General features: G+C 46.0%; 1 protein-coding gene across 5 annotated transcripts in view; it reads right to left on the bottom strand.

Moving 5' to 3' along the window:
- Positions 1-21,435, bottom strand: part of ift54 (intraflagellar transport 54) — a 220,132-nt gene that overhangs the window by 185,935 nt on the left and 12,762 nt on the right. For 4 of the 5 annotated variants that reach the window (XR_015078122.1, XM_085985625.1, XM_085985622.1 and 1 more), the window contains exon 2: positions 15,241-15,309. The exons of the other annotated variant lie outside the window; for it this stretch is intronic. Coding sequence is in view for 3 of the 4 variants with exons in the window: in XM_085985625.1 (XP_085841751.1) it covers positions 15,241-15,309 (69 nt within the window). In the remaining variant the exon portion in view is untranslated. The remainder of the gene's footprint in view (positions 1-15,240; positions 15,310-21,435) is intronic. 5 annotated transcript variants of the gene reach the window in all.

The raw sequence follows: 21,435 nt of genomic DNA, 5'->3' as shown, positions 1-21,435 counted from the left end.
GAGAGTTCCAAGTGAAATAATTCTGAGCATTTCAAAGTCTTAATCCAGTTCCTTATGTGTATGGGTCCACAGCAGAAAACTGTCCACAATTCAACACAAATTGATAGTTTCATTCAAGGACTATAAATACTGCTGATGTGGGAAATGGTCGAGGCAGAGAAAGCTTTATTCTGCATCTGGTTATGCTATCCCTCACTTGAAAGCAATTGAAGCTGACAATAGCTACCCATTGTGGGAAAGTATTCCATTCCCCAGCACTGCCATCCCTCAACTTAATTACCCCAAATCCCCCCTCCTCCCCCCCCACCCACAATTTCATATTATTGAAACAGACAACTTTCCCACAATCATATTAACACAAGATAATCTAGACACAAGGCTAGATTACCAAAAGCAATATCATTTACTAACAATGTATGCACTACAAATAACTTAATTAGATTAAAAAGCAACAATAAATGTAACAAGATACATGGTTTAAAACAGATTGTAACAGTAGCTTTTTACCTTAAAAAAAACAAAAGAAACAATATCCACAGCAGGGATGTTAAACAGTAATAAAAGATTTATTGAAAACCACTCCTTTAACTTTTTCTAACGAGAGCATAATTGACCATTAAGTACAAAACACCCAATAAATCAGCAAAGTATCAAAGTTTTAAATTACAGTACAGCACACGAGAGTCCCAATGAAAGTGGTTTATAACATACAACAAAAGCAGTCGTTACTTCTGAATTTATCTCACATACATGTCATTAAGGTACTAAAATGTTAGGCTTCCAAGATTTTAAGATATAAACTAAAAGCAGTTTTTACTCCCTCGAGTTTTTGGTGGGTAAATAGTTTTGTTAATCTAACTTTTTACAATATAAGCTTGTAACTTTTACCCGATGTTTTAGGATTTAATTATAATACTGGTAGCTCTCCTGTGCCATTGCTCATGGCGAGTCAGAGGAATCTCTATTTTATAATATTAGGGGGTGTCATGTTTCAGGATTATTGACCATTTTGCCAGATGGATCTTTGTATAATTTATATTAAAGCATGACTCTTAAGTTAAATGTTTATCTCAAAAAGGCCTTCGGTTCATAGGTCAGCAACATGCTGCATTCTATGAGACAGAGAGACTGGTATGTTAACAGGTTCTTCCAAAAGTTAATGAGCCAACCACTGAAACGGTTATCTTGAGACAATAGTTGGTTCGTTATCTTGGCCCAGAAATTGTTGGAACGGCGCATCTCACCGAATGGATTTTTCAACTCCCCCTTAGGTTTGACCACAAATTGCTGGAAATGCAAGAGGTTATTAAACAAAATTAGGGCTCATGGGATTGGGGGTAATATACTAGCATGGATTTTTTAACATTTACTTATTTGTTCGTGCGATGTGGGCGTCGCTGGCAAGGCCAACATTTATTGCCCATCCCAAATTGCCCTCGAGAAGGTGGTGGTGAGCCGCTTTCTTGAACCGCTGCAGTCCATGTGGTGAGGGTACTCCCACAGTGCTGTTAGGGAGGGAGTTCCAGGAATTTTACCCAGCGACCATGAAGGAATGGCGATATACTTCCAAATCAGGATGGTGTGCGACTTGCCCTGCTACCCTTGTCCTTCTAGATGGAAGAGGTCGGGGTTTGAGAAGTGCCGTCGAAGAAGCCTTGGCGAATTGCTGCAGTGCATCGTGTAGATGGTACACACTGTAGCCACGGTACGCCGGTGGTAGAGGGAGTGAATGTTTATGGTGGTGGATGGGGTGCCAATCAAGCGAACTGCTTTGTCCTGGATGGTGTCGAGCTTCTTGAGTATTGTTGGAGCTGCACTCATCCAGGCAAGTGGAGAGTATTTCATCACATTCCTCACTTGTGCTTTGGGGAGTCAGGAGCGGAGACACTTGCTGCAGAATACCCAGCCTCTGGCCTGCTCTTGTTGCCACAGTATGTGTGTGGGTGGTCCAGTTAAGTTTCTTGTCAATGGTGACTCCCCCAGGATGTTGATGGTGGGCGATTCAGCGATGGTAATGCTGTTGAATGTCAAGTGGCGTGAGTTAGACTCTTGCTTGTTGGAGATAGTCATTGCCTGGCATCGTATCATAAGATTTAGATTAGCAATGGAGAGCAGCAAGGAACAATCTAGAGTGGAACTTCTAAACTGGAATAGGGCCAACTTCAATGGGATGCGAAAGGATCTAGCCAGAGTAAAATGGAACCAAAGACTGACAGGAAAAACTGTAATGGAACAATGGGAGATCTTTAAGGAGGAGATGTTCCAAGTACAGGCTAGGTACATTCCAACAAGAGGGAAGGGTAAGGGAACCAAAGCAAGGGCTCCTTGGATGACGAGGGAGATAGAGAAGATGATGAAACAAAAAAAGAGGATGTATGATGCAGGTCAGGTGAATTCTTCAAAGGAGAATCATACCAAATACAATAAGTTGAGAGGGGAAGTGAAGATGAAAATAAGATTGGCAGAGAGAGAATATGAGAGTAAAATGCCATTAACATAAAAGTTGAACCCAAAAATCTTCTACTGGCATGTAAACAGTAAGCGGGTAGTAAGAGGCGGGGTGGGGCCTATTAGGGACAAAGAAGGTGATATATGCTTAGAGGCACAGGGCAAGGCCAGAATATTCAATGAGTACTTTGTATCGGTGTTCACTAAGGAGGTGGATGCTGACAAAATATCAGTCAGTATAAGTGGAAAAGGTAGAAGCAATGGAAGGGGTGAAAACTGATAGACAGGATGTACTAGAAAGGCTGGGTATGCTTAGAGTGGATAAGTCGCCTGGTCCAGATGGCTTGCATCCCAGGTTGCAAAGTTTATTGGAGGAGGAGATGGTAGAATGGCTTGCCGTAATTTTCCAATCTTCCCTAGATGCGGGGGAGGTGCCCGAGGATTGGAAAGTGGCAAATGTGACATCATTGTTCAAGAAAGGGTGCAAGGACAATCCTAGTAACTACAGGCCGGTCAGTTTAATATCAGTGGTGGGTAAATTTTTAGAAACAATAATCAAGGAAAAAATTAACGGGCTCTTGGAGAAGTTTAAGCTAATTAAGGAGAGCCATCACGGATTTGTAAAAGGCAGATTGTGTTTCACTAATCCAATTGAATTTTTTGATGAAGTAACAGGGAGGATTGATGAAGGAAATGCAATGGATGTTGTCTACATGGATTTTCAGAAGGCATTTGACAAAGTACCACATAGAAGGCTGGTTAACAAAATTGAGGCTCATGAAATAGGTGGGTCAGTGGCAGCTTGGATAAGGAATTGGCTTAAGGACAGAAAACAGCAAGTTGTGGTAAATGGCTGTTTTTCAGGCTGGAGTATGGTAGACAGTGGTGTTCCCCAAGGGTCAGTGCTGGGGCCACTAAGTGACCTGGATATTGTAGAATTTCTAAATTTGCCCATGACACCAAACTTGGGGGTGTGGCAAACAGTGATGATGATACCAATCGACTGCAAAAGGACATAGAAAGGCTAGCAGAATGGGCAGACAAGTGGCAGATGGAATTTAATACAGAGAAGTGAGAGGTGATGCATTTTGGCAGAAGGAACCGGGAGAGGCAATATACACTTAATGGTACAGTTATAAAGAGTGTGCAGGGACAGAGTGACCTGGGAGTTAATGTGCATAGGTCCCTGAAGGTGGCGAGACATATTGAGAGAGTGGTTAGCAAAGCATATGGGATCTTGGGCTTCATAAATAGAGGTATTGAGTACAGAAGTAATGCTGAACCTTTATAAAAGCGCTGGTTAGGCCACAATTGGAGTATTGCGTCCAGTTCTGGTCACCACACTTTAGGAAGGATGTAAAAGCCCTCGAGAGGGCGCAGAGATTTACCAGAATGGTTCTAGGGATGGGGGATCTTAGCTACAAGGACAGGTTGGAGAAGCTGGATTTGTTTTCATTAGAGCAAAGGAGGTTACGGGGTGATTTGATAGTGGTGTACAAGATTATGACAGGTTCGGATAGGCTAGGCGGGGAAAGGCTTTTCCCACTAGTTGATGGTACAAGGACTAGGGGACACAGATTTAAGGTTTTGGCCAAGAGATACAGGGGGGATGAGAGGGAAAACTTTTTTAGGCAGCTTTTTTAGGAACTCGCTGGTGGAAGTGGACGCACTCAATGTTTTCAAGGTGAGACTGGATAGGCACTTGAGAGAAATAAACTTGCAGGGCTACGGGGATAGAGTGGGGGAATGGGATTGACTGGATTGCTCTACAGACAGCTGGCACGGACTCAATGGGCTGAATGGCCTCCTTCTGTGCCGTTATGACTCTGTGGCCTAGAAATTGGGTATAGCCCCGCTTGAGGCGTTAGAACTGGCGCTGCGCAAAGTTTATAGCCAGACGAAACTTATCACCGCCTGGCGCGATATTGGGTTGCATCGCCCCCAAAGGGGATTGAGGCGCGAATTCAGACGTTGCATGGGCCTCCTAAGACGCAAAACTTCCGGCGCTACCCAATATCGACGCGGACGGGCGCAGCGCAGGTGATCTCAATTACCGATAACCACGAGACTGCCAGGCGCCGGTCGGCTCTTAAAGGGGTGGGTCAGTCAGCCTCAGCTTCCACACTCATCACCCTGTAGGCCTCAGAATCGGCGCTCGCCCTTCTCTGGCGCAAAAAACTTGGTCAGGATGGAGAAGGTGAGACAGAGAGCAGAGCGCTTCAGCACGGAGGCTCTGGAGCAGTTGGTGTCCGCAGTGGAGCGTCGTCGAGATGTTCTCTATCCTGACAATGGCAGGAGGCTGAATCAAAAGGAGTACCGCTGAGCTTGGAGGGATGTTTGTCAGAGGGTCAACTCCAGCAGCATGGCGACCAGGAGCCCTGTTCAGTGCAGGAAGAAATTCAATGACCTCACTCGGATCGTTAGGGTGAGTGTTTATGCAAACTTCTGATTCCCTCCATCTGCACCTGACTTCATGGCTACAGGGTGCGCGATGCCCCAATGGCCATCTGTCAGCAAGCACCCATGGCCCTTTCTGGGCACATACATGCACATTTGGCTCAAGGGCCTAGAAAATGGGTTGGGGCGCCAAAGTGGCGCAAAAGTTGCCTGAGCGCAGGATTTAGCGCAGCGATCGGAGTAATACCGATCGCCAGAAATTCAGTTTCAGTGCCCCTCGAGTGACACGTGGCGAGGCTCGAGGCGCTCTGCGTCCCTCTTAGGGCGCTGAAACTGATTATTGCGGCACGACACGCTGCAGGCCTTCCTCCCACTGTTAAGGGGGAGGTGCCTGCAACAGCGCGATCCCCGCTCGCGAGTGCCGGCAAATGAGCCCGGCACCAAGGAGAAGTACCGGGCTCTCGGGAAACAGCCGGCAATGCCGCGGTGGGGGGGGGGGGGGGGTTTAGGAGGCCAGGGACAGAGGTGCTGGCAGGTGGCCGCCGAAAAAGCGGCCGCCCCGCACCTCCACCTTAACTTGCACCGCTGCCGGCACAGTAAGGCCCCGTGAACCGGGCGCGGGTAGCGAACGGCGCAACAGCGCCGTTCGCTACCAAATATCGCGAACGGGGCACGAATGGGGCGCTGCACACACCGATGATGTCATCGGTGGCGGCGCAGCGCAAATGCCTGACGCCACCATTAGCGCCCCTACTGCATATCGCGGGAGACACAGCCAGTGGCGCTACAGCCACTGACTGCCTCTTTAGGCGCTAACAGGTGGCGCTACTCACCCAATTTCTCCCCCAAGGCGTCTGAGTGGTCCCGTTACCACTGCAGCTGCCAACCCCATTGTCGACAGCGATGGTAAGGTTCTCACCTTTTACAGCTGTCTCCTTCCACTTGGTCCCCCCGCTCTTATGTTCATTAATAAGTAGACATTCTTATTATGAACACAGCTAGCTTTTGCTAGACACTTTTATTGAGCACATGTGGACTAGGTACAGTATCTGTAGAGGCTTCCATCTTGACTGTTGCCTTGTGGGTAGCCTAGTGCCTCATGGGTAATGTAGTCTTAAACACATACAGCTGGGTAGTGTAGTCTTATACATACAGCTATATACAGCTCTACGGCTCCACCTAGTGTCCACTATAGAATGACATGTCATTGATCATTACACCCGCCAGCATGCTTTCTCATTGTGGAGCCATGTCAGAGCCTTGCCGCAATCTGGCATGCCTTGCCGCCAACCTGTCCTTTTGCTAAAGCCACTCTTCCACCTCCCTGCTTTCAGATGCTGCATCACCAACTCAGGATCCACGCCCTGAAGCTGCCAGTGCCAGTGCCTCCGGAGGCGAGGATCAGGAGGAAGCCGGACCATCCGTTCCAGCCTCAGGGGAGCCTACACATCTGCAGACTGGGGATAGTAGCTCCCTGGAGGGGAGGGGGGGTGCGGTTCTGATGAGGAGCCAGTTGCCGGAACAAGCGGCCTGCAGCTACGCGAGGGGGGTAGGCAAGTTCGGGCGCCGGCTCCCCGGAGGGCAAGGCAGGGAGCGATGACTGCTGCACAGAGTGCAGAGGAGGTGCGTAGTCTGGCTGAAATGAGCACCCAGGCCCGGCTCAGGCACACTGACTGAGCTTATGGCTGCAGTGGGGAGGATGCCTCAGTCGATAGAAACACTGGCAGAGTGTGTGCTGGACTTTGGGGCAGCAATGGAGAGGACTGTCCAGGGATTCGGGGCAGCAATGGAGAGGACTGTCCAGGGCTTCGAGGCCGCTATGGAAAGGACTGTTCAGAGCTTCGGACAATCCCTGGAAAGGTCTGTCCAGGGCTTGTCCAAGGCAGTGGAACGGACTGCTCCGGCCTTGTCCGAAGCAATGGAAATAACTGTCCAGGGCTTCTCCGAAGCACTGGCACCTGCCACACAGGTCCTTACTGCTGCCACGCAGTCACTTGCTGGCCTCGTCAACACCCAGATTGAGGCAACGCGAACTCTCACTGCTGCCACCCTATCTGCATCAGCTAGGATCACCCCGGGCCCTTCCAGTACCACACGAGGCCAGGAATCAGTGAAGCAGTCGATTGTGACGGATGAGCCGAGCCGGTCCCCTCAGAGAGCCCGTGTGTCGCCCGAACATGGTGCAGGTGTCCTCTCTCGGCAGGTGACCATTGCTCATGCCACCGCTGCTACTTCTACAGTGCAGCTGCCACCACCTGCAGTGCAGACTGCTTCCAGCCATGGCCAGATCAAGCAGCCAGCCTCCGCACCCTCCAAGCCCAGAGGTCGTCCAGGCTGTCCCTCAGGGGCTTCTGCGCTTCCAGACAGTCAGCAGGCGTCCCCCAGCCTTGACGCCGCCACTGGGGTTCAATTACGTAGGAGCAGCAGGGAGGGAAGGGGCTGACCGCGAAAGAGAAGTCGGTCTCCATCAAGGGGCCAGCAGCAGAGGGAGGTGCCGAGACGTTTCTTTGCCCAAATTCAAGGACTCCCTCACCTGTTGTGATTGTTGGAAATGGTTTGTTTAGTTTTGCGGCTTTGCCAAAGAGTTAACTGTTATTTTGTTAATTATGGTTTCTGTTGACATGACGTAGTTATGCTGGAAGGAAGGACTTTTTTGACAATAAAGAAAAGTTTTAATTTACAATGGTACGCGTAACTATTTACACTCATGGTGGCCTTCAGAGGCTTTGTACGATCCGAAGTACGCAGGACGATTGACACCCATCATTCCGTCAGAGGGGCCTCGAACAGAGTCCTGATGAGCCTCTGACGGATGGCCCTTCCAGTTTCAGGAGCCCTCCCATCTTCCTCCTCCTGCTCTTCCTCCTCCTCCTCGTCCACATGCTCCTCCTCCTCCTGCTCTTCCTCCTCCTCCTGCTCTGCTGGACCTTGAGGGACAGCTGGCATTGGCTGGGTTCGTCGAATGGCCAAGTTGTGGAGCATGCAGCAGACGACGACGATGCGACCCACTTGCTCCGGCGAGTACTGCAGGGCTCCCCCCGAATGGTCTAGACAGCGGAAACGCTGTTTGAGCACACCAATAGTGTGCTCCACAATGTTCCTGGTTGCCCGATGGCTGCTGTTGTACAGCTCTTCTGCCGGGGTGGCAGGCAAACGGAGTGGGGTCATGAGCCATGGGCAGAGAGGATAGCCCTTGTCACCAAGAAGCCAGCCTCGTGGGCGAGCCGGCCCCTCAAAAAGGTCAGAAACTGAGGTCTGCCACAGGATGAACGCATCGTAGCTGCTCCCAGGGAATTGCGCGTTGACTGCCATGATCATTTGGCGGTGGTCACAGACCAGCTGGACATTGAGGGAGTGGAACCCCTTGCGGTTGCGGAAGTCCTCAGGATTCAGTAATGGCACCCGCAAAGCCACGTGTGTGCAATCAATCGCCCCCTGCACCATGGGGAAGTCCACAATAGCAACGAAGCCCTGCGCGCGCTCCGCCTGCTTCTCCAGGGTCAGAGGGAAGGTGATGAATTGACGCCTTCTTCTATAAAGGGCAGCTGTCACTTGCCGGATGCAACAATGCACTGCAAACTGAGATATATTCGCAATGTCCCCAGTGGCTGACTGAAAGGATCCGCTGGCCACCAACAGAGAGGTCCTGCACCGTAGACGCGGCTGCAGATCCTCAGCAAGCAGGTGGCACAGCTCAGTCACAACCTCCTTACCGAATCGGAGCCTTCGCACACACTGCTCCTCCAACATGGCAAGGTATGACACCTGCTGCCTGAATACCCTCGCAGCGTATCTTCGGATTGGCCGACCTCCATTGCCCCTCCTCCTTCTGGCCAATCCCGGCCCTCTCTCCCGCCGTCTCTGTGCCCCTTCCAAGTGTCTGGCCATGAGGACATTCCCCTCCAAAGCAGCTCCCATTCCGATGCCAGACAGGCAACACGCTGTAATGTGTAGCGCTCCAACTGCTCCGGACAGGTCTGAAGGTCCCAAGTATTCGAAGGCTAAATCCCAAAAAAACTGCTCAACAGTAGCTCACCAACTCTCTCCAGCAACGATCACAATGAACAGGCCAAGTGGCTGCAGCTTTTATACTAGAGCTGTCCCCTTTAAATAGCGCCCCCCGACTCCGAGAAGGGCCTGGGAACGTTCCATCGAACTGTCACTAATAGCGCTGGGCAGAAAGGTTCCGGGCGCCACCGAATATCCGGTCAGGGGTGCCAAAAAGGCGTTGCACACTGAAATGACGTCATGATCTGCCTGCGCACGCGGGCGTGCGCTAACAGTTAGCGCAGGTGCTAAATGTATAGTCAATAATGGAGGTGTCACTATCTTCATTGCGCCCGCCCGAACATTGGGTAACGCCCCAAATTTCGGACTCATTAGGCGCTAATCGCTGGCGCTGCCAACCGAATTTCTAGGCCTGTGACTCTATGACTTGCGTGGCGCGAATGTTACCTGCCACTTATCAGCCCAAGCCTGAATGTCGTCCAGATCTTGTTGCATGCAGACATGGACTGCTATTTACGTTTAATGTTAATGTTATTTGTACTGGACTCATGGGAGCTTGCAAGATCACATTTCGTTGTTCATGTACTTGTGCAATGACAATAAAGTTGAATTATTATTATTATTATTCATTATCCGAGGAGTTGTGAATGACACTGAACAGTGTGCAGTCATCAGCGACCATCCCCATTTCTGACCTTATGTTGGAGGGAAGGTCATTGATGAAGCAGCTGAAGATGGTTGGGCCTACGACAATTCCCTGAGGAAATTCTGCAGCGATGTCCTGGGGCAGTGATGATTGACCTCCAACCACCAGAACCATTTTCCTTTGTGCTAGGTATCACCCCAGCCAATGGAGAGTTTCCCCCCCGATTCCCATTGATTTCAGTTTCACTAGGGCTCCTTGATGCCACACTTGGTCAAATCCTGCCTTGATGTCAAGGGCAGTTACTCTCACCTCACCTCTGGAATTCAGCTCCTTTGTCCATGTATGGACCAAGGCTGTAATGAGGTCAGTAGCCGAGTGGTCTTGGCGGAACCCAAACTGGGCATCAGTGAGCAGGTTATTGGTGAGTAAGTGCCGCTTATTGAGGATTGGTTAACGGAAAGAAAACAGAGAGTAGGAATAAATGGGTCATTTTCAGGTTGGCAGGCTGTAACTAGTGGGGCACTGCAATGATCAGTGCTTGGGCCTCAGCTATTCACAATCTATATCAATGATTTGTATGAGGCAACCAAATGTAATGTAATATATCCAAGTTTGCTGATGATATAAAGCTAAGTGGGAATGCAAGTTGTGAGGAGGATGCAAAGAGGCTTCAAGGTGATATAGACAGGCTAAGTGAGTGGGCAAGAACATGGCAAATGGAGTATTACGTGGAGAAATGTGGAGTTATCCACTTTGGTAGGAAAAATAGAAAAGCAGAATATTTTTTAAATGGTGAGAGAATTGGAAATGTTGGTGTTCAGAGGGACCTGGGTGTCCTTGTACACGAATCACTGAGATTTAACATGCAGGTATATCAAGCAATTAGGAACGCAAATGGTATGTTGGCCTTTATTACAAGAGGACTTGAGTACAAGAGTAAAGACGTCTTACTGCAATTATATAGGGCCCTGGTGAGACCACACCTGGAGTACAGTACAGTTTTGGTCTCCTTACCTAAGGAAGGATATACTTGTCAGAGGGATTGCAACAAAGGTTCACCAGACTGATTCCTGGGATGGGGGGATTGTCCTATGAGGAGAGATTGAGTAGACTAGGTCTATATGCTCTAGAGTTTAGAAGAATGAGAGGTGATCTCATTGAAACATACAAAACTCTTACAGGGCTCGACAGGGTAGATGCAGGGAGGATGTTTCCCCAGGCTAGGGAGTCCAGAACCAGGGGTCACAGTCTCAGAATAAGCGGTCGGCCATTTAGGACTGAGATGAGGAGAATTTTTTTCCACTCGGAGGGTGGTGAATCTTTGGAATTCTCTACCCCAGAGAGCTGTGGAGCCTCAGTCATTGAGTATATTCAAGACAAAGATCGATAGATTTTTGGATATTAAGGGAATCAAGGGATATGGGAATAGTGCAAGAAAGTGGAGTTGAGGTAGAAGATCAGTCATGATCTTACTGAAGGCGGAGCAGGCTCAAGGGGCCGAATGGCCTACTCCTATTTCTTATGTTCTTAATGCGAGTTGATAATGGCATGGTGACGTCAACGAGACATCTGGGACCTCCTGAACATTAGATCCAATGGTCTATCCCCTTAATCAATTAAATTTAAGGATACGGAAAGAAACAGAGTGAACGACAGCGAAGGAAACAGGGTTAATTAGAGTCAAATTAGATATAAAGAGAGGGGTAAGAAAGAGTGAATTAAGAGAAAAAAAAGGGACAAAAGAAAAAAGCAAGAAAAAAATGTAAAATTTAAAATCCTCTGACCAATTTATTACCTGCTGGAGTGAGAATCCACAGTTTCATTGTTCCCTTTCTGGGCCTCCAAGGTTGAGTGTTATGTCAGGGCCATAAATTACGTCATTAACAGGGTCCGTACAACATGAATTAACAGCCCTAAATGGCTGCTGCGAGATTAATTTGTATTTACAGCACAAATCCGGCAATTTCTTGACACTCATGGGGAGGTTGACGGCGATCTCCCGCTTTTACGAGGCTAACGGTGGAGTAGCACAAATTGTCCCGCTATTTGTGGCAATTCACAGCTTATGGGTATCTTGTCCTTGCCACAAATTGCTGGGGGACTTTACGCAATAATAACGGTGGGTGCCACACTCACACTGGAGATGTAGGGAGGATCTGAATTCATGCATTCACAACAGGGGTCGGATGATGGAGGCCTCCACTGGCAGCACTACTGACCAAATCCTGAATAGGTTGACTGAGCACGGGCAGCCCGCAACTTTCTGTGCTCATAGCCAACAAAAGAAGAGAGCAACACATCTTCTTGTTCAGTTGGTAAGGTCAGCTGAGAAAAGCAGGTGAGGACTTGGCTCTCTTCCACAGGAAGACTGCCCAAGTCCCACAGCAAACCTTGGTTGGATTCATTGATGGGGCTGACCAAAAGCATGTGTTGTTTAACTTGCTAACTGGAACAGGGTGGTGTGGTTTATTATTTTTCTTATTTATAAGGTGGGATGGAAGTTAAGATGAAGTAGGGTGAGATCTGCTGCTCTGAATGTTCACTTAATGAAAGCTTTACAATTTGTATTTGGTCTCATCTCACTAAAATTTTAATCAGTCCACCTTTTGAAAAATTGCAAACACATATGTGAGGACACGTGCAGCAGATTATAGCATCCAATGTATATCGCAAGTGGCTCTCATTGTTAGACCTCCTGGGCCATACTATCTGGATATTGGGTAGTGAAAGTAAACTCCCAATCATGAGGGGTTTATAAAGGAGTGACTGATGACACTAACCAGGGAGAATAACTATGATCTTTCTGAAATTTGTACTCGGGCGTTTATACCACGTAGGGGATAACATTAGGACTAGTGATTTACAATGACTGAATAAATTAAATTCCATTTTATTAAATGGTATTCTGGGATTTTTTTTCTGTTGCTTTGGGGATCAAATTCCACACCTTTATCCATTATTCTGTGAAAACTTTAAATGAGTGGCCTTTATATGTATTTTTATCCCTGACCATCTTTAAAGCCGAAAATACACAGCAAGATGCAAATATTGGAGGAAGATATCAACTGTGGAGTAGTATTGGGGGGATATACAGGAAACTGTGTTATCCGGAGGCTAAATGTCCGGCAAGCTCGAGCCACCGGCAAAAATCAGGAGCCGTTTTGTTAGGTTTTTTTCTTCTCGTGGCTTTTTTTTCCCCCAACAGTCAGGCTCTGCAAAGTCTCTGTAGCTTAGCAACAGCTTCAGAGAGACGCTTCCAAGGTACGGGCCGACTGTTTAGAAGCTGTTGCTAAGCAACAGTGTTTGTTGTCAGATACGGAGATGAAAAGCTCCGTATGCTTCAACATTAACGCTGGTGTGTCCGGCAGTTTTGAAGGAACGGCAACAGCTCGGTCCCGTCGGTGCCGGATAGCACAAAGTTTCCTGTAATAGGGTTTAATTAAAGTCAGGGCCAGTCAATCCTGTGCTTTGGTTACACTGGGGTGGTCCTCGGCTTTGGTAACAATGAAGGCCTCGCCAGATCGTCGAAGTTAGTATTAAGCCCTTCATGGTGATGTACAAGAAGTCTGCAACAACAGATCCTGTCTGTATGGGAACTGAAATGGGCAAGTGAAAGTCCATGAGAGATGATCCAAGAACCAAGTTTTCCTTGGGCAGCAGGGGTCACTAAAAATGATCAGCTTTCCCCACTTGAGTCCTAATGATAATCCTAACCATCTAATGAAAAGAAACTTTCCAATTCATAAGGTGTCCACTGTGATGTTGTGCACACCTGTGACCTACTCAGTAGAGTGAACAATAGGTTTCATCCACAGCAGCACCATATTTACAGTGTCAATGCATGGGAAATGGTTTTGCCTTGCTTTTGTATTTCAATGCAATAGTATTGCCTGTCCAGACTCTGATTTATTATGGACCTGTTATTATTATATTCAGAATACCAGGACTAACTAAACTGCCATGCACCTGAAACCCATTTATGTATGTGCCAGGAAGCATGCATTTGGATTCACATTCCCCTACTCCTTGTAGATGTGCACCCTTTGCTGGCTACCAGATAAACAGGAACGGGAGTCGGCCATTCAGCCACTTGAGCCTGTTCCGCCTTTTGATTAGATCACGGCTAATCTGCAACTCAACTCTATTTGCCTATCTTGGCTCCATATCCCTTGATATCTCTGCCCAACAAAAATACATCAAACTCAGTCTTGAAAATTTCAATTGACCGAGCATCCATTGCGTTTTGGGGAGTTCCAGATTTCTATTACCCTTTATGTGAAAAAGTACTTTCTCTCCTAAATGGCCCAGCTCTAATTTCAAGATTATGCCCCCACCAGAGTATTTCATGGAATCATATAATGGTTACAGCACAGAAGGAGGCTATTCGGCCTGTTCAGCCCATGCCGGCAGGAAATACAGTGAGAAGCGGACGGTGGATTAAAGGGCGATACCTCACCTTTGACCCTTTTTGACCCCTGACTGCTCAAACCCCCACTCCCCCCCCACCCCAACCATGTTCCACTGCTGGTTTCATTATTAATCTCTCACTCTTTCGGATTAACGTGCGGTCTGTTTATCTTCTGTTGTTATTGTTGTCGATTTTTTCTTAATGAGGGAAAGGGGAGGGGGAGTGCCCCGATACCCCCCTCCCCACCCCGAGGAAGGACACTCGCCCCATGTTCGAGGTTGGGGGGGGGGGGGGGGGGGGGGGGGAGAGGGGTGGACGTTGGGCTCCGGGCTGCTTGAGTAATTAGTATCTCTGTATCTACCCTATTGAATCCTTTTATCACTTTATAAAGACCTCGATTAGATTAACCTGCTCAACTCAAGAGAATACAAACCAAGTTAATGCTGCCTGTCCTCATAATTTAACCCTCTAAGCCCTGGTGAATTCTGATGAATCTGCACTGCACCCACTTCCAAGGCCAATATATCCTTCTCGAGGTGCAGTGCCCAAACTGAACATAATACTCCAGATAGGGTCTGATCAAGGCTCTATACAACTGAAGCTGGAATTGAGATAAAGGCCAACATTCCATTATCCTTTTTGATTGCTTTATGTACCTGTCTACTAGCTTTTAATGATGTGTGTACTAGGAGTCCCAAATCTCTTTGCTCCTCTACAGATCCTAGTTTCTCACCATTTAGAACATACTCCAATTTATCTTTCTTGAATCCAAAGTGAATGACCTCACACTTGCCCACATTAAACTCCGTCTGTCATAGTTTTGCCCACTTAATCTGTCTATGACCCTTTGCAACTTCCTGCTCCCATCTGAACTACTTACTGTCCCTCCTAATTTAGTGTCATCTGCAAACGTGGATATACAACTCTCTATCCCTTCATGCAAGTCATTAATAAATATGATGAAAAGCTGAGGCTCCAGAACATATTCCCTGGGGAACACCACTTGTCACATCCTGCCAATCTGAGTACATACCCTTTATCTCCACACTCTGTCTCCTACCTCCCAACCAATTTCCAAACCAAGTTAAAAGGCTACTTCTAATTCCACACACTCTCATTTTTGCTAATAATCTTCTGTGTGGAAACACAGGTGAGATCAGCATTACAATGTTGTAGCCCTATCTTCTTCCCGCACAGCTCCCCACTGGGAATGCGGGATTGTTGAATTAACCCTCATGCCAATTATATTGCACTAGAGGGTTAATTCACCAATTTTGTCTAAACAGCTCACTATATAAACTCTGTTCAATGTCTGCAATTACTTTCCACTTACCTTTACATTATCAGATTTCATCTCAAACTCTGTATACAGTCCTTTCAAAAACCCAGTGGTCCTTATAACCTAGAAATAGAAAAGAAGAGTAACTTGAATACATATTTATTTAACTATTACTAGTATCAATGGTTCGTCCTCCTCAGACACCATCCCTTTTCCCCTTCAAAACTAAGAACGGTGAGAGAGGGAAACCAGCGAATTATAGATCAGTTAGCCTAACATCTGTTGTCAGGAAATTGCTAGAGTCTATAATTAAGGATAGGGTGACTGAACACCTCGAATATTTTCAGTTGATTAGAGAGAGCCAGCATGGATTTGTGAAAGGTAGGTCATGCCTGACAAACCTGATCGAATTTTTTGAAGAGGTGACTAAAGTAGTGGACAAGGGAATGTCCATGGATGTTATTTATATGGACTTCCAGAAGGCATTTGATAAAGTCCCTCATAAGAGACCGTTAGCTAAAGTTGAAGCCCACAGAATTGAGGGCAACTTATTGACCTGGTTCGGAAATTGGCTAAGCAGCAACAGAGAGAGAGTAGGGATAATGGCTAGGTACTCAAATTGGCAGCATGGTGTCCCCACAATCTGTGTTGGGGCCTCAACTATTCACAATATTTATTAATGACTTAGATGATGGCATAGAAAGTCATATATCAAAGTTTGCCGATGACACAAAGATAGGCGGCATCATAGCCAGTGTAGATGAAAGCATAAAATTACAAAGGGATATTGGTAGATTAAGTGAATGGGCAAAACTCTGGCAAATGGATTTCAATGTAAGCAAATGTGAGGTCATCCACTTTGGACCTAAAAAGGATAGAACAGGGTACTTTCTAAATGGTAAAAACAGTGGCTGTCCAAAGAGACTTGGGGGTCCAGGTACATGGATCATTAAAATGTCATGAACAGGTACAGAAAATAATCAAAAATGCTAATGGAATGCTGGCCTTTATATCTAGAGGACTAGAGCACAAGGTGGTAGAAGTTATGCTGCAGTTATACAAAACCCTGGTTAGATCACACCTGGAGTACTGAGAGCTGTTCTGGGCACCACACCCAAGGAAGGATATATTGGCCTTGGAGGAAATGCAGCGTAGGTTTACCAGAATGATACCCAGACTTCAAGGGTTAAGTTACATGGGAAAATTACACAAATTACGATTGTATTCCCTAGAATTTAGAAAGGTTAAGGGGTGATCTGATTGAAGTTTTCAAGATATTAAGGGGAACAGATAGGGTAGATAGAGAGAAACTATTTCTGCTGGTTGGGGATTCTAGGACTATTGGGCACAGTCTAAAAATTAGAGCCAGACCTTTCAGGAGTGAAATTAGGAAACACTTCTACACACAAAGGGTGGTAGAACTTTAGAACTCTTTTCTGCAAACAGCAATTGATGCTGGATAAATTGTTAATTTTAAATCTGAGATTAATAGCTTTTTGTTAACCAAAGGTATTAAGGGATATGGGCCAAAGGCGAGTATATGGAGTTAGGTCGCAGATCAGCCATGATCTCACTGAATGGCGGAACAGGCTTGAGGGGCTCAATGGCCTACGCCTACTCCTGTTCCTATGTTGTCACACTCCCTCTTCAACAAACCCGCTCTCAACCCTTTCATTCTCATCAACCAAACCCCATCAAAAATCTGACATGGTCCTCGAATGTGCAGTCACCTCCCAGCACCGTGCTCCTCTCTCCCGAACCGCCATGTTCAAAACAGGCCTAACCAAACTCACAAATGAAATCTCTATGAATGCACTTTAGATGTGCGGGTTAGGTTGATTGGCTATGATAAATTGACCCTTAGTGTTAGGGAGATTAAATACGTGGGGTTACGGGGATAGGGTGGGATATGTGTTGGTGTAGGGATTATGGGGATCGGGTGGGATATGTGTCGGTGCAGGCTCGATGGGCCGAAATGGCCTCTATCTGCACTGTGGGGTTTCTGTGATTCTGTGATATCCCTCCTTGACACCTCTGCAGTGTTCAACACAGCAGTAATGATATTCTTCTCCAACACCTCTCCTCCAGTGCCCAGCTTGATGGGACTGCCCTTACTTAGATCATCATTCCACTCCAAAGGTAGCCAGAGCATTTTCACTAGTGGCTTCTTTTCCCACCCCAACACCATTACCTCCAGTGTCACCCAAAGATCTATCCTTGTTCCCTCTCTTTTTCTTCATCTACTTCCCTCAGTACCATCAACAGACATATGGTCACAGCTTCCACCTTTATGCCAATGATTATTGTAATCCAGCTGTACCTCTCCACTATTTCTCGACTCAGCAACTGCCTCTACACTGGCAGACTGGTTGTCTGACATCCAGTCTTGCGCAAGCCTCAACATCATCTAGCTCAACATTGAAACCAAAACCATCATCTTTGACCCATTATAACTTCCACTCCCTCCACTACTTTCACCATTTCCTTTATAAAAAATGTCCTTAAAACCCATCTCTTGGACCAAAACTTTTGGTTACATCTCTGGTTCCACGCTCATTTTACACACACCTATCTCTGTAGTCCAGCTGGGTGGGACTGCACTCGCCTGGTTCCATTCTTATCTATCTAATCGTAGCCAGAGAATCACCTGCAATGGCTTCTCTTCCCGCTCCCACATCGTTACCTCTGGTGTCCCCCAAGGATCTGTCCTTGGCCCCCTCCTATTTCTCATCTAATTGCTGCCCCTTGGTGACATCATCCGAAAACACGGTCAGTTTCCACATGTACACTGACGACACCCAGCTCTACCTCTCCACCACTTCTCTCGACCCCTCCACGGTCTCTAAATTGTCAGACTGCTTGTCCGACATCCAGTACTGGATGAGCAGAATTTCCTCCAACTAAATATTGAGAAGATCGAAGCCATGGTCTTTGGTCTCCACCACAAACTCCGTTCCCTAGCCACCGACTCCATCCTTCTCCCTAGCATTTGTCTGAGGCTGAACCACACTGTTCACAACCTTGGTGTCATATCTGACCCTGAAATGAGCTTCCGACCACATATCCGCACCATAACGAAGACCGCCTATTTCCACCTCCATAACATCGCCCGACTCCGCCCCTGCCTCAGCTCATCTGCTACTGAAACCCTCATCCGTGCCTTTGTTACCTCTAGACCTGACTATTCCAACACACTCCCGCCTCCCACATTCTACCCTACGTAAACTTGAAGTCATCCAAAACTCTGCTGCCCGTGTCCTAACTCGCACCAAGTTCCATGCAACCATCTCCCTTGTGCTTGCTGACCTACACTGGCTCCCAGTCAAGCAACGCCTCAATTTTAAAATTCTCATCCTTGTTTTCAAATCCCTCCGTGGCCTCGCCCCTCCCCATCTCTGTAATCTCCTCCAGTCCCACAACCCTCTGAGATATCTGCGCTCCTCTAGTTCTGCCCTCTTGAGTATCCCTGATTTTAATCGCTCCACCATTGGTGGCCGTGCTTTCAGCTACCAAGGCCCTAAGCTCTGGAACTCCCTCCCTAAACCTCTCCGCCTCTCTACATCTCTACCTCTCTACCCTTCTTTAAGACTCTCCTTAAAACCTAACTCTTTGATCTGCCCTAATTTCTCCTTATGTGGCTTGGTGTCAAATTTTGTTTGATAATGCTCCTGTAAAGCACCTTGGGACTATGTTAAAGGTGCTATATAAATACAAGCTTTTGTTGTTGTGGTATCTATTTTTTTGTATTAAAAGAGCTACATAAATGCAAGTTATTGTTCTCGAGTGAATTGGGCAACTACTTTGTCCAGGCTGAAACACTTCGATTAAAAATTGTAGACACTTCAGTAAAAAGCAACGTATCTACTTGTAATAAATGCTACTTAATGTAAAAATACCAAAATAGTTATAAGTAACATGCCATCCTATAAAAAGAAATTGAAGGCAAATGAAAAAGTAATTTAAGTTGAAGGAAAAATACTGACAGATTCCCACTGGTCTTGACAGACAAGGTTTTTTAAATCAGTAAAGAAAACTGTGTACTTTATTCTCTTGGTAAAATGAAATGTAAAACATGACAAAAAAAAGCATTTCACAGAAAGGGCACATGGAGCACAACAGACAGACAAACAAGTACAGGAGAAATAATATAAGCATTACTAAAATAGAGCCAGAAATTGTGTTTCAAGTAAGCCCAAGTCTTGAATACTCCTCCAATATATACAAGACTATTCTAATACTCTCTCACACTCCTGGACAAGATACAGTACTAAACAAAAACTGATATGCAACACTTCTTAGCTTTGGCGTCCAAACTCTCTCCCCACCATGACTATTTTTTTGGTCTCTATTTTATCTATACTGTTGTGGCCATTTCTCTTCTGACTTTTCTTGCTCCTACACACTTCTCCTCATGTCTTAAGCTTCCAACTCATGTGAGTGCAGAGAAAGAATGGCATCTGGTACAAAAAAGCTAGTTTTTCTCTTTCTAACATTTACACTTGTTTATGATAAAATATCCAAAAAGTTAAAATCTTTTCTTTGTTTCCAGATATTAAACATGAAATTATAAATGAATTATTATGTACATTTGCTTCATTTCGAATCCTTCTTTGAGCATTACGGGAAGCTTTTTTTTACACTTGGTAACAATTGCCTGGCAACACCAACACAAACAAGATGAGTTCAAATGTCATCCAGTCAGAAAGATGGAACAGACTGGTGACAAAAACACCCAATTGATGTAATGCATCTTTAAACAACTGGATTTAAAAATAGCATTCAAACACACTTCACAGATTCAGTACAGGCCAAGTCAAATAAAAGCGCAATCAAACTTTCAACCACATTTTTTTGCCAATTTCTTCCCCTCCTGAAGATATTGGCCTGGACTTTCCATTAATAATAACGGTGAGGCTATCAGCTTACAGGGAACATTGGTGATAATTGATAATTACTGCCAAACAACCTGTCGGGCCATGACAAACCATCATACAACCTAATGGTATTTTCCATTCAAAATTGCAAAAGAAAATGGGACCTCTTTCATATTTCAGCACATAGAATCAGTGACCCACTATTTTATTTTACTTGGATGTGCAACTTACTCCTGTTGCTACGCACATGGTTAAAAACACAAAAATCTCTAGATCTTGAGTTGTGGAGCTAATTTCCCCCGACTGTGTGGAGGAGGAGATGAAAGAATATATGTGCTCTTATTCTGCCCCTGAGGAAAGGATAGATGAATGATCTGTGAACATAAGAACAAGGTTTGCTTAATTCATGTTCAACTCTGCATAAACTGAGGGACTATGCAACAATAATAATCTGCGCACATTTTGATCAAAGGTTGCAGTGAATCTGTGAAAAACTGATTGCATATCAAAGCTATTCAGATAAGCTTTAAAAACCAACACTGACAATTAGTATGAGGGATTCAATGGACACTGGGAATAGGCTGCAAAAACGAATGTGGTGTCCATATTCAAGAGGTGACAACCAGACATGGGTAACTACAGAGCAATTAGTGTAACTTCAGTTCAGTGTAAAATAATGGAATCAATTATTAGAAGTGAACGTGATTATCCACACATCTGCAGAGGGGGAAATCCTGCCCTTCTGACTGACCACTTCAACAACTTTGAGGAAGTGACAACCCAAATGAACTGTGGAAAACTATGGCATGCGTTCTTCCAAAAGGCATTTGACAAAATTCCTCATGAAGCACTATTAATAAAGTTCAAAACTGAGATTCCAGGGTAAATATTGAGAACAGATAATACAAAATTGGCTGAAGGGCAAAAAACAATAAACACTTGTTAGAGGAGTCATAGCGACGGTGGGAGGGGAGAGTACTGAGTGGGATGCCTCCAGGCTCAGTGTTGGAACCACTACTCTTTCTAACTTGTATCAATGATTTGTACTCAGAAACTCAACCAAATTGGTCAAATTGAAGAGGATACCAAACTGGGGCGAGCCAGTGGAATTGAAGGAGTCAGCTCAGACATTACAGAGCAAGTAGGACTAAATATAGTGGGTGGAAAGACAAGTGTAAAGTAGTGCACACAAGAAGGAAAGATAGGTGACACACATACTCTACGAGTGATGTTGAAATAGCTAAGAACATAAGAACTAAGAAATAGGAGCAGTAGGTCATTTGGCCCTTCAAGCCTTCTCCACCATTCAGTAATATCATGGGTTTGGATAGGCTAGACAGGGAAAGGTTGTTCCCACTAGTTGATGGTACTAGGA

Source organism: Somniosus microcephalus, chromosome 4 (genome assembly GCF_052327205.1).
Source record: "Somniosus microcephalus isolate GS21.2 chromosome 4, FLI_Smic_1.0, whole genome shotgun sequence".
Classification (NCBI taxonomy): Eukaryota; Metazoa; Chordata; class Chondrichthyes; order Squaliformes; family Somniosidae; genus Somniosus; species Somniosus microcephalus.
Note: the sequence above shows the minus strand (reverse complement) of the source record. Positions and strands in the feature narration are given on the sequence as shown.